The 12,566-nt window shown below is 34.6% G+C and overlaps 1 protein-coding gene across 1 annotated transcript in view; it reads right to left on the reverse strand.

The window, feature by feature from the left end:
- Window positions 1–3,367: 3,367 nt before the first annotated feature.
- The window catches only part of LOC106461332 (general transcription factor IIH subunit 2-like), a 78,196-nt gene continuing 68,997 nt past the window's right edge, over window positions 3,368–12,566 (reverse strand). Inside the window, exons 12-14 of the mRNA XM_022388202.1 lie at window positions 7,467–7,575; window positions 7,049–7,088; window positions 3,368–3,546 (exon numbers count right to left, since the gene is read on the reverse strand). Of these exons, the coding sequence (XP_022243910.1) occupies window positions 3,427–3,546; window positions 7,049–7,088; window positions 7,467–7,575 (269 nt within the window). The 3' untranslated portion in view covers window positions 3,368–3,426. The remainder of the gene's footprint in view (window positions 3,547–7,048; window positions 7,089–7,466; window positions 7,576–12,566) is intronic.

The following is a 12,566-nucleotide window of genomic DNA, read 5'->3' on the forward strand; positions in this document are numbered from 1 at the left end:
TTTCTGAAAATTTTGTCCTATGATTCCAGATTGCTTTTTAACTAGTGTTCAATTAAACGGCTCTAATTTCTGAGCATGTGTTATGTAAATTTTGATTAACTGCTTTTTATTTTGCTTCATGCTTTTGTATGTGGTATGGATAGCTTACCTTTTAACTAGCACCCAATATAGAGCACTGTTTATTTTATTTCCCAATATTGTATTTTTTTGTTTGACTCATGTTGAAGTTTCATTATACATTTTCTTTACTAACCAGTCAAATTTCAGTATTATTATTTTGCTTAATAAGTGTCAAAAAGACTTTCTACCCAATACATTTTTTTTATTCAATATTCAATTTATTTGTATTTTGAATTTAAAGGTTATACTGTGCTAATTCTATTTCTTAATTTAACTAATGATTACATCAATTTTGATATAATTTAACTCATATATATATTTGATTTTCAACTTCTAGTCCTGTGCTTTGAGTTTTAAGTTTTGGGCTGCTGGAGCCATCTTCTACGTGGCTGGTGGCTGTAGTGATCGATGTTCCTTGATTTCGGAGCTATCAAGTGATGTTTCATGATAGGGTGTAAGTACAGTACGTCTTGTGATAGCCACTTGATTATTTAAGGTAGGACAATTGGTTGGTTGAGAAATCTACAACTGAAAGGCATTGCAACTTTGACTTTTCAAGCTATTGAGCAGTGACTGGTGGTGAGATGTTGGTCATATGTTTTTCACAAATTACTCAATTTATCCAGTCAGTTGTAACTGAATTTCTGTGGAGCAGACCTAGTGAAATTTGCTAGATACACATCTAGAACTGCTAAGGTTGCCAAATAAATCTCTAAAGAAATTTATGACCAGGATGTTTTCACAAACCAACATGCTGAAAGGATATTGAGATCCTTAATTTCTGAGCACTCAGGTTGAGTTTTATGGTAACTGCTGGTAGGCTTTTATTGGTAGAAACTCCCTAAAAAAGTTGTGATCCTGTGTGAAAAGCAACAAGATTTTGTGCTGTGTCAACAAACAAAATTTCTCCTGATAGTCTGATTGGTATATACCAGTGCTCCTGAAGAGCAGAAAGGGAGTTATACTCTAGTAGAGTATGAAAAATTAACATTAATTGTATAAATCAGGGAAAATGTATACCATTTTTCTATATTTCTGTCCAATTATTTGTTCTGTTTATCTGACATAGTGGGTTTTTTTCACTACCCCTATATAGCAGTACTCCTGCGAAACATAGCAATTACAGTTGGTCACTATATTATAACAGTGACTGCATATTGTAGAACAAGGAACAAGAATTTCACCAAATAAGTTTTGTAGCAAAATAACACACTGTGAGAATATCAATATCATATGATAAATGTGAAATGAGGAATAACAATGTCATATTCTGTGTTGCAACACAAAATATTAAGTATATTATTTATGATTTTAACATGTTTTATAGTCCATAAGTGAAACAAAATTGCAAAAACTAAGCTTTTAACCTTTTCCTAACAAATCATTAATATTTCATTCCAAAACCATCAAATAATGTATTAAATTAATTCTTTTAGCATTTTGTCATTGAAAAAATGATAAAATGCAATTAAAAATTTGTTGTTCTTTTTGTATAAAACGTTAACATGATACTTGACTGCAATGTTATGGTTGACTGATAATGGTACATGTACACATAGTGTGTATCAAATAAAACTGTCTGGCAGGCAGATGTGGCTTCTGGGTTGCCGGTTGCAAAGTTCACCAACCAGATAAGTACTGTAAACATTTTACCTACAGATCTGCTAGTTAGCTATAACATAACCAAAATGTTCACAAACTAGAAGATACCAGCTTGTCACTACACTCCAACCTCACTGACAACCATCTAACCATCATTGCAGATCATCCACCGACTTTCTGCTTCAAGACAAATTCTTTAAACATAGACATTGCTTATAACTGGGATCCCCATTCTCACCGATCCTAAACATCTTCCTGGAACACTTAGAATCAAAAGTCCTGAACACAGCTAATTTAACACCTACTTCATGGAAGAGGTACATGGATGATACATTTACTGTTTGGCCACATGATTATGACATCACAGCAGAAATCCTAGAGCACCTCAATGCCAAAAACACAAATATTCAGTCCACTGTTCAACAGAAACTAACAGGTCATACCCTTTCCTGGATGTACTAGTTACTAGAAAAGGTCACTACCTCACCACAGACATTTACAGGAAATCAATATACAGAAACAGATACCTAAACTTCAAGTCTAATCATCCATTTGCAGTAAAGCAAGGGCTAATAAGGAAAATCAAAATAGAGCAAAGGAAGTCTGCAATGGTTGTTAAATGGAAAACAAAAGCCTTCAAATTAGTAATAAAATTTAATATACAGTAGCTACTCACAGAGTTAACTATCAGTTTACCATATATCCCAAAACTAAGCTATAAAATCAGGTATTTCTTCCCAAAATTCAAGTCTTCTTCAAAACAGGACCTACACTCGAAAATTTACGGATGAAAGTCAACGATAAGAAACTCTACATTAGACATGCCTGATCTAATATAATACCTTATTTTGTGAAAAGTTTTATATTGGAGGAACAGAAAGTATTACTGGATTCAAGGATCACAGAGACACACTGAAATTCTCACGTACAGATAAGTCAACTGCAGCAGAACATAGCTATGAAACTGGACACATCACACAATGAAGCAATGTACATATCTTAGACACAGCGAAACATAAAAAAAACATAGAAAATAAATAAAAGTAATTCATATTGAAACCTAATACACCCAACCTCAATACATACCAAGGTGTGGAAATCAGTAAAATGTGGAACTCTATACTCAATAAAATTATAGAAAAATCCCCAACCAGGACCATGCTACATAACCAACAGGAAACATTCAAACACATCTTTCCTTTAAGCCCATGCTATATAATAAATAAAAAAAAAGATCTAATCAAACACAGTTCTCTGAGAGGACCCTGATACAATCACCTATTTATGAAAATCACCCTACCCCTAGAAACTTTAACCTGAAGAAGGCCTCAGCAAAGAGACTGAAATATTGTCAAAATAAATCACATCATAATGATTCCTAAGATGTCCAAAATTTTAGACCTACACTAAAAGAAGTCTTTAAAGAAGTTTTTAAATTAAGAAATTATGATTAAAAAAAAACTTATAAATAAATCATATGAAGCTAAAACCTTTCTTAAAATTTATACATATATTTAATTGAAAGAAATTTCTTGTCCATATATGATCATCTCATCAACAATATGTCATGAAGTATACATGTAAACATTTTGTCTAAAAACCTTACCAGCTGCTGCTGCTTTTGATGTATATATAACAACAGGAATAAAAATTTTAAATATAGCTTTATTTATGGACACACCAAAACAAAACTGTTCAGAAAACTCAGATACCCATATTAAAGTTTCTAGAGCTGGAGCAGCCTGGACAGGTATGGAGTGTGTCATGGATGAAGAGATCACATTCTAGACAGAACAGCTGCTGGCACTGGGTGCATCTGTAAACCTGTAGGACAAATATATAACACACTGTCAAACTTCTATACAAAGTAACTTTTATCAGTCAAATATATAATACACTAGCAATATTCCAAAGCAAACAGTTGTTGGCAATGGGTTCATTTGTAAATATGAGACAAATATATATATAATTTAAAGTATATTTAAAGTTGTAATATATTTATATGGTGAAAAGCCAAAGACACTGAAATATTTTTCATTACCAGATAAACCAAGTAGGCTAATGTTCTCAATTCTTTATATGAATAATTCAAAAGTACCAATTCTTTTAATTATCATAAAACATTTTTCATCAGTCCTTTATTTTATTTGTACTTACTGCATGGAACATGTCTGAATATAATACTTTATCATCTTATCTTCAGTAAAATAACAAAAAAGTTAGTAACAAAGTCAAGAACACAAAATACCATGTTGAATAATTTTTACTGTAAATTATGACAAACCTAAACTCATACATGAAATTTAAAAAATTTATACTGATTCAATACAAACACCTATCTAATAACAGATACAATGCATTATTTTTATTCTATACAAGATTCATTTCTAATTAATTACTTACATTTATTATTGTGATCAGTGACTCTTAACTTGTTTAAAAATAATTTTAGCATACATCAGGACATTCCCAAGGAGGATAAGCAGGAGCACTGGGCCCCAAAATAACTCAGTCATGGTGAATATAATGCTGTTTATTTCTATGCATATTGATGTATGTGCATGTGTTGATATGGTTTATTTATATGTAATTATGTATATGTTTACTGAGCATGGCTCTGGCATGCATCACATGCACTGATCTATTATACCATAATCAGTCTAAGTAATTTTTATGACATTATGCCTAAATTCACGCTATAACATATTTTACTTAAACACCTGTTTTAATGTTATATCAAAATGCTGACTCCTACCCTTTTCTTTTCTAACTAGCATTACATGCAAATGCCTTTCAGATTTTTCATTTGTTTTTTTATTATATCTGTTGTCATTTCATTCAATTAATCTCTTTCATTTTCTTTTATATCGGCTTCTAAGACTTTAAACATAAAAATAGTTGAAACGCATTACTATAGAGAACAAATTATTTGATGTTGAACTATTACCTTTAAACCAACTAATCACAACAAAATCCATTGTCCTTCATAAGAAGTAAGAAGTATTACCACTTAGAGATTATCAAACACATGTTCAATTACTCCTCATATCTGCAATATACATTGTGGTAATAGACAGTCACCCAAAAGTGTCAATCCAACTACAATATAAAATAACTGCAAAGTATTACTGACTGGCTAAAATCCGACCACAAAATAGAATAATTGCAAAGTATTACTGACTGGCTGAAATCTGACCACAAAATAGAATAATTGCAAAGTACTATTGACTGGCTAAAATCTGACCACAAAATAGAATAATTGCAAAGTATTACTTGACTGGCTAAAATCTGACAAGAAAATAAAATAATTGCAAAGTATTATTGACTGGCTAAAATCTGACACAAAATAGAATAACTGCAAAGTATTACTGACAGGCTAAAATCTGACAAGAAAATAGAATAACTGCAAAGTATTACTGACTGGCTAAAGCACTGTTGAATATTTTTAGTACGATCAAATGTCTGCCCTTAATAAGGAATACAACTTAATGAACCAACTTTGAGTCATTTTTTTAAGTTGGTTTATCTAAAAAGCAAGCATTTTACAGACTACAGAAAATGAAATTTAATAGATCTTTCATCTCTTAGCTTTCATTTCTTAATTTTTCAGCTGTAGCATAATTGTCTCTGATTATTCTTTCATTGTGTTGAATTATGCATTTAAATCAAACTATGTATGTTAAGACTTAACAGAGAAAAATGATATTACTGTACAAAATGAGGTTGATGGTTTAAACAGGTGTAAAAACATATTCAATCCTTATTTCTTACTAATATAATGTTGAAAAACTGTTCCTTGGATGTGAATTTGATTATTCTTGGTCTGATGGAGTTGTCCTATTATAAAGAAATAGTCTTTGTTGTGTTCATGACAATTTAAAATTCATCATTGCATCTTTATCATTACATGGTTCATATATTTATGGACCCAATAAGATTCTTCAAATCCCTCAATTTTGAGTTTTGTAGTAGAGATCAATATCAAAATAAAAGTGTTTTATATCAGAACATTGATCTATATTAAATTGCATGGGTCATTTTTAGGTTTTCCAATTTATTCTAGCTGTATAACAAATACATCAGTACTCAAGTAAAACATTCAATCAGGTTTCTTCAGATGATCATTTAGATGTGCATGTAACTTATCAACAATTTCATTGCGAGTGTATGGACAATACCAGAATTAAAATCACATAATAGAAAGCATCTGTTCTATGTATAAAAGCAAATTACACTAATTAAGTTTGTAAAATCCCTCCAAACTTAATAAGTGGCTGGAGGGGTATGTGAATACTCTTTCTGAAGGTAAAAATTTCTACAAAAATATTACTGAATGACAAAACTCACACAACAAAGTACTTAGGATAACTATGGGCTACAAAGCCATATTCCATGCTAATAAAGATCAGTGTTCTCATTATCAAAGTGAAAGCTGTGACCAGAAAAGAAAATTATCTAACCACAAAAACCCACAGTGATAAAACTGGACATATTTCCGTGTGCTGGACAAGATAATAAACAAGGAAGTGAAGTTAACAAAATTTGACAAATTAAAATAAAACATTTTTCAGTTTGGGAAAAGCTGCACAAGTAAAGATGAGACAGTTTTCCAAAGAAACCTGATCTCATGCTTTATGGCCAAAGGAATAAACAGGACATGACTGCTGTGGGTAAAAAAAGTTTGTAATATTAGTATGTCAAACTTATTTGCAGTTCCTAAAAACTGTAAATGATCTCCTGTAGTTGGCTATCAAAATGTTTTTGCCTTTATTAGATGGATTATGCTGTTCTGTTTTGAACATGCAGAGAGGACTGGAATATTCCCCAATTAGAATTATTTAAAAAAATTAATATTTTTAAGGTTAATGACAAAAAGAATGACCCACTATAACAATCAAATTGTATTTTACCGGCCATTCTTAGTTACCAAAAAATGCTAATAACTGAAGATGTTACAGTGTTTATTTTGATGAGAAAGTGTGATTGGATTAACCTTTGTATTATCTTAAGGTTAATGTTACAATATATTTTTCTAAAACATTCAATGTAACACTGTTATTTCTTTTCTGAAAGATTCAGACATTATACCTTAGTGGTAATCCAGCTTGGAAAGGTTTAAGGAAAACAAAAAAAAAGGTTATAATAACTTATGCCAAAGTAAATTATATTTTGAAGCTAACTTAATGTAAAGTCCTGACAAAAAATACAATGGCATAATATTGTAAAACTTTAGAAATACAAAATACTCAAAAATTAGTAAATAGTTCTAAAGTGACAACACAGATATCCTCACTTTCATCAAATTTACATATAAAATTATACTTACTGTTTGTTCTGTAAACAAAGCTTGACACCCACAACAATACCTATGACAGAAGTAAAAAAAACAGTGCAAGTACTGCAGGTCAAACATTAATATGTAAAACAACTCTATCATTCTATAGTTAGATTAAATTATAAATAACCATTTATTCTAGGTTTCACCCAACTTGTTTATGTAAAACGATTTATTATCATTTTTATTTTGCAGTGTTAAAGATGATGAAAAATAGCTTAAACTTTCAACAACTACATCTAGTGTATATGTCACAAATTTATAATTTACAGGACTTTGAGTTCACTACAATCATAAACTATTTGATCAAATTCTGAAGAACTGAAAAATACATTAAACAAAGGAAAAGGTTAAATATAATTAAATATTTCAAACACCTTTAATTGATACAAATATTGTAGCTACTTACCTCAACTCAGAATCAGTACGATTGTTTATGTTCACTTCTTTAAAATTTTCCAGTGGGAATAAATGATGATAAGATCTTGCTAAATGTGGTGCCGAAACTAAGTTTAAACCTATTAAACAGAAGTAAGTTCAAGTAATGAAGGATTCAAATAATTTAGATCTAACAAATAGAAGTGAGCTCTAGTATAGTATAGGGCAAACACAAAGTTCCAGCATATTTAATAGATGGAGATCTAGCAAATTGTAAATAACACATGAAAATTAAATATATTAAACAGCAATTAGAACTTGCAAAATGTTTAAACCTAATAAAGAGAACTAAGATGAAGTATGAAGCCGACACAGTGTAAAATACTATTAAACAAAACTTAGATCTTGCCAAATGTAGAGTCAATACAAAAGCTAAACCTCCTAAATAAAAGTAAAATACTGCTAAATGTTAAGTGAAGAGCAAACACAATATTAAAATCCATTAAGCAGTAGAAAGATAGATATTATTATTATTATTATTATGTGCAAAGACAATGTTTAAATTTATTACATACATGTAAGATTGGTAAAGTACAGAGGAAACAAAAAATTTAAATCTATTGAACAGAAGTATGGTTTTGCTAAATGTGGAGCAACACAAACTTTAAATTAATCAACAAAGGAACAAACACAAATTTTGGACATGTTAAACAGAAGTAAGATTATGCTAAGTGTGGAGAGACACTAAGGCTAAACAAATTAAATAGAAGCTACATTTTGTTAAGTGAAGAGCCAACATGAAATTTTAAATTTATTAAATGGAACTAGAATCTTGATAAATGTAAACTCACTCTAAATCTGAAAATATCAAATAGAAGTTAACATTTTACTCACTTGAAAATGTATTTCCCATAGATACTTATCTCCTTTCACAAAATAGATTTTTCTCAAATAGTACTGCCCTCTATTGGCACAAACTTTCATTGCTTGCCACTAGCCTTCCACCTCCCACTTCTGCATATCCACAATGTAAATGATTATGCAACAGCTCTCCACCAATAGGAGTGACACAAACCTCATCATAACCAACAACTTCTCTACATTTGCACTCGTTAATCACTTCAAGATTGATCATAGGACCTACACCACATATCACCGGAAGTGGGGAGGCTGAATGGCAAATTTGAGAGGAAGTCAGTATGTATCAAAAATACATTTTCAGTTTAGGCAAATGTTAACTTCTGATCTGATATCTTACCTCCTCTCACAAAATAGCTAGAATCCCACATTGAACAGGTGGAGGGCTGGTGAAAAAAACGATCCCCCCCTTTAGAAAGTGCCCAAAGAGAGACCAGGAGGTGCAAAACCAAAAAAGAAAATACCACACCTCAGCAGGAGACTGTACAACACATTTAATTCAGGTATACTCTTCACTCTTTTATGACTGTGTTGTGAACATAAAAGGCAGAAAAACATGAAGGAATTCCATAATACTTATTACCTATTAATGGGACCCTTGGGTGTCGAGTGGCTAGGGCATGACAGACCGCAGTAGTAGTAGTTCGACTTCATCCAACACCTGGGGGCATCTGGAATTGTACATCAGTTTTGTGGTAGGCAGAGGATCACCTACCTATTCACCTTGAAATGGGAATTGGTAGGGAAGATGAGCTTCTATATCAAAATCTGTCTCTACTTGCATACATTTCCAAATCATCCAACACCAGATCCACCATGAAACAACATCCAGCAGATGGTCGGAAGGTGGAAAGTCCCAGTGGGGTGACATCTCTGATCCAAAACCTGATGGCATTGGGTACATTTATCCAGTTCGTGGTAGGAGGAGGATACCCAAGTGGGAATACACATGCTGCATCCATCTACAACCAACACCAGATCTGCTGAGAACCGACATCTAGCAGATGGTAGGAAGAGGGATTGCAAACCTCGGGTGCATCTCTAGTCTAAAACCTGGCAGCATTGGGCATTTTTCATCCAGTCCACAGCAAGAGGAGGAATACTAGCCAGAACACATGTGAGGACTTACTTACCTGGACCATCTCCAACCAACACGTGATCCCATGGAGCTACATCCAGAGGATGGTAGGTAGGAGGAATGTCTCAAGGTCATGAAGCACTTCAACCAAAATCTGGCAGTATCTGTAAGTGTACATCAGGTCCACAATAGGAAGGGTATCTTGCCATTGACACGATTCTAATCGTGACCGAGCCATCTCAGGAGAACAGGTCTCCATGGTCCACAACCCCAGTGGCTAAGAACTGACAAAAACACTCATACCCCACTAGAAGAAAGGAGGGAAAAATTCACAGGAGAATGTGGAGGACCCCACCACCAGAGACAGTGCAATGGGTGACTGCAATACCTTATTTTGAAAAGTGAAGCTATCACGTCAATGAAGTCAATCAACCAACACCTTGCGGCACCTGGAATTGTACATTAGGACCAAGGTAGGAACAGCTACAATGTAAGTGACATCGAGCATGGTTGCAGGATGGACAGTGCAGACTTTCAAAAAAGTATACCTGGTCAGGCACCATTTGCCATAAAGTGGGATCCACAACACACTAGCAAAATGGCCCCTGTAAATAAAGAAATAACAAAAACATAGTACACACCAGTCATAACAACACTGCGGTGTGTAAGATGGTGACTAGAAGTAAATGAAAACCCACCGAGCAAGAAATGGCCATGTGATGTAAATAACGAGAAACAAAGATATGAAGTATTAGTCCATATACTGGCCCCGACAATGACCTCCAAAGGAAGATGAAGTGGGAAGCCAGGAACATGGTGAGGTGATGGATTTGATGAGAAGATACCCAAGTTAGATCGTGAAGGGCAACATTTAGATTCTAATCAGGGAGAGATACAGGGCAGGGAGGACAGGAAAGGGAAAAATGAATGAAATATCAAAGACAACACAAAAGATTGGAAGACAGTAAATTTGAATGTGCAAGATAATGTTGCTGGATAGCCGGCAATTGAGGAAATAGACAGTCCCATATCAAAGAGCCAAGTGAAAAATGCAGTCAACTGTGGTAAGGAAAATTTCTAAGAATGATATCTCCGGCATAGCGACCAGCAGCAGAAAGTATACCATTTATACTGATACCGCCAACAAGGAATGTAATACAGGATGGGCAATCAATGAGACAATGCACTTGGAAAATCCAGATTATTTGGGGAGGGACCGGACAAAAGCCATGCATGAAACTAGAAGATGGGAATGGACAGATGGCACATGCCTGATCCAGGTTGATGAAGAAGAGTGGAAGACAACAGCAAAGGAAGGGGAGGTGACACCTAAAGCCTGTGCAGAAGTGGAAACCACATCTGAGCAGGCCAAAACAGAGCCACTAGGAGCACCCAACACAAAGTGGTCTGAATCAATGAATGGACCCTGAATAGAATCAATGAATAGGATGATATGCATACAGGTAATATATCTTCCAGTTTTGACTAAGCATCTACAGCTTTTGCCAAAGAATGAGGAATGGGAGATCAAAAGTGTGGAAGTTGTGCTTTGAGATGTGTGGCAAAAGCATCCACATCCAGAAAACCCCAATGAGCAGACAACTCCCAAAACACCTGCAAATCTAATGACCACTCTGTCAGTAGAATATTGTTGGACCAAGATAACGGGTTCTTGACCAGATTGATGGGACCTGGAATATGACGTGTTAACATTGTGATGTGATGATTGTAGGCCCAGTACAGGAGAATCAACATTAAAAAACAAAAATCTCACAACCAAGTACCCCCTTGCCTGGTAATATAAGACACTATCGTGGAAATGTCAGAGTGAACCATGACCAAACACCCCCGAACATCCAACACGAATTGAAACACAGCATTATGAACTGCCAGCAACTCCAAGATGTTATGATGTAGGGATGATTCCCCAGTGTCCAATGACCTGAAACCTCTTGAGTGTTGAGATATGCACCACAACCCGAAAGGGAAGCATCTGTAGAAAGATAATCTGGTTGAGGAGGTGGAAGAGAAACTCCGATGGTAGTATTGGTCCATTCCAACCACCAATCGAAGTCGGCCTTTTGGTGGGGAAGCAGGGTAACAGGAGCAGAAGCCCATGTCCCCGAAAAAGATAGATTCTCTCATGCAATAGGAGAGGGAGAGGCCAATAAACTGCAAACGAGATGTTCCATATCTTTTAAATGAAGGGGAGAAGGCTTGGCCTGACTGATAATGAAATTGAGAAACACACCCAGATGAATCAGATATTGTATGGGTGTGAGAAACTTCTCCACCTTGATGAGCCAACCCACTCTGGCAGCCTCTCGAGGAAGAAACTGAGTATGAATAGTAGAATCGACCTGAGAGGAAGGCAAAAGTAGCCAGTCGTCCATGTAATAATGGAAATGAAGGCCTTTCACACAAAGCAATTGAACAAACAGGCAAAAACTGATAAACATACCCCTGAGAAACAAAATGGAGGAAATGCCAGTATGGTTGGGAGAAGGGAATGTGTAGGTAGGCACACAACATTTGTCATGCATAGTCATTAATGCATGCACCATTGTGAACTACATCAGTCTAATAAGAGAAAATTGTGTTTGTCAGAAATTCACTGATGCACTGACAATCCACTGAAGGGTTAAGTAAGACTCCATCATGAATTTGGGTACAACCAAGAAACGGTTCAGGGATGATAAATTTATAACCAGTTACCAATCTCCCATACTTTTTTAGTACAATGGACAGACGGTAGGAAAACCCTAGCCGAGAAGGCTCCAAAGTTCAATGTTTTTTTTCTGAAGTAAGTCCCGAACTGCCTCCTGTAGACACTGGTGGGAAACAGGATCCCTTGGTGGTGGGGGCAACAAGATGAGGAGACAATGGGAGAGGAGAATGGAAATTAAGGGCTAGAACCTCAGAAAGAACCTGTAGGACCCATGGATCTGTTATAAATGGTGTCCAAATATGGCAAAAATGGAAAAGCCCAACTCTGGAGCTGAGTCACTATTGCTGTAATCCTTTAAAATGCCTTTGAGTAACAACTCAACTGCATTCCACTCCTGACACCAATTTTTTACATATCTACTTGTTTGTTTGTTTCTGGTAGAAATTCTTTCTGAGGATCTTCAGCGA

This window comes from Limulus polyphemus, unplaced genomic scaffold, assembly GCF_000517525.1.
Source record: "Limulus polyphemus unplaced genomic scaffold, Limulus_polyphemus-2.1.2 Scaffold936, whole genome shotgun sequence".
Taxonomy (NCBI): Eukaryota; Metazoa; Arthropoda; class Merostomata; order Xiphosura; family Limulidae; genus Limulus; species Limulus polyphemus.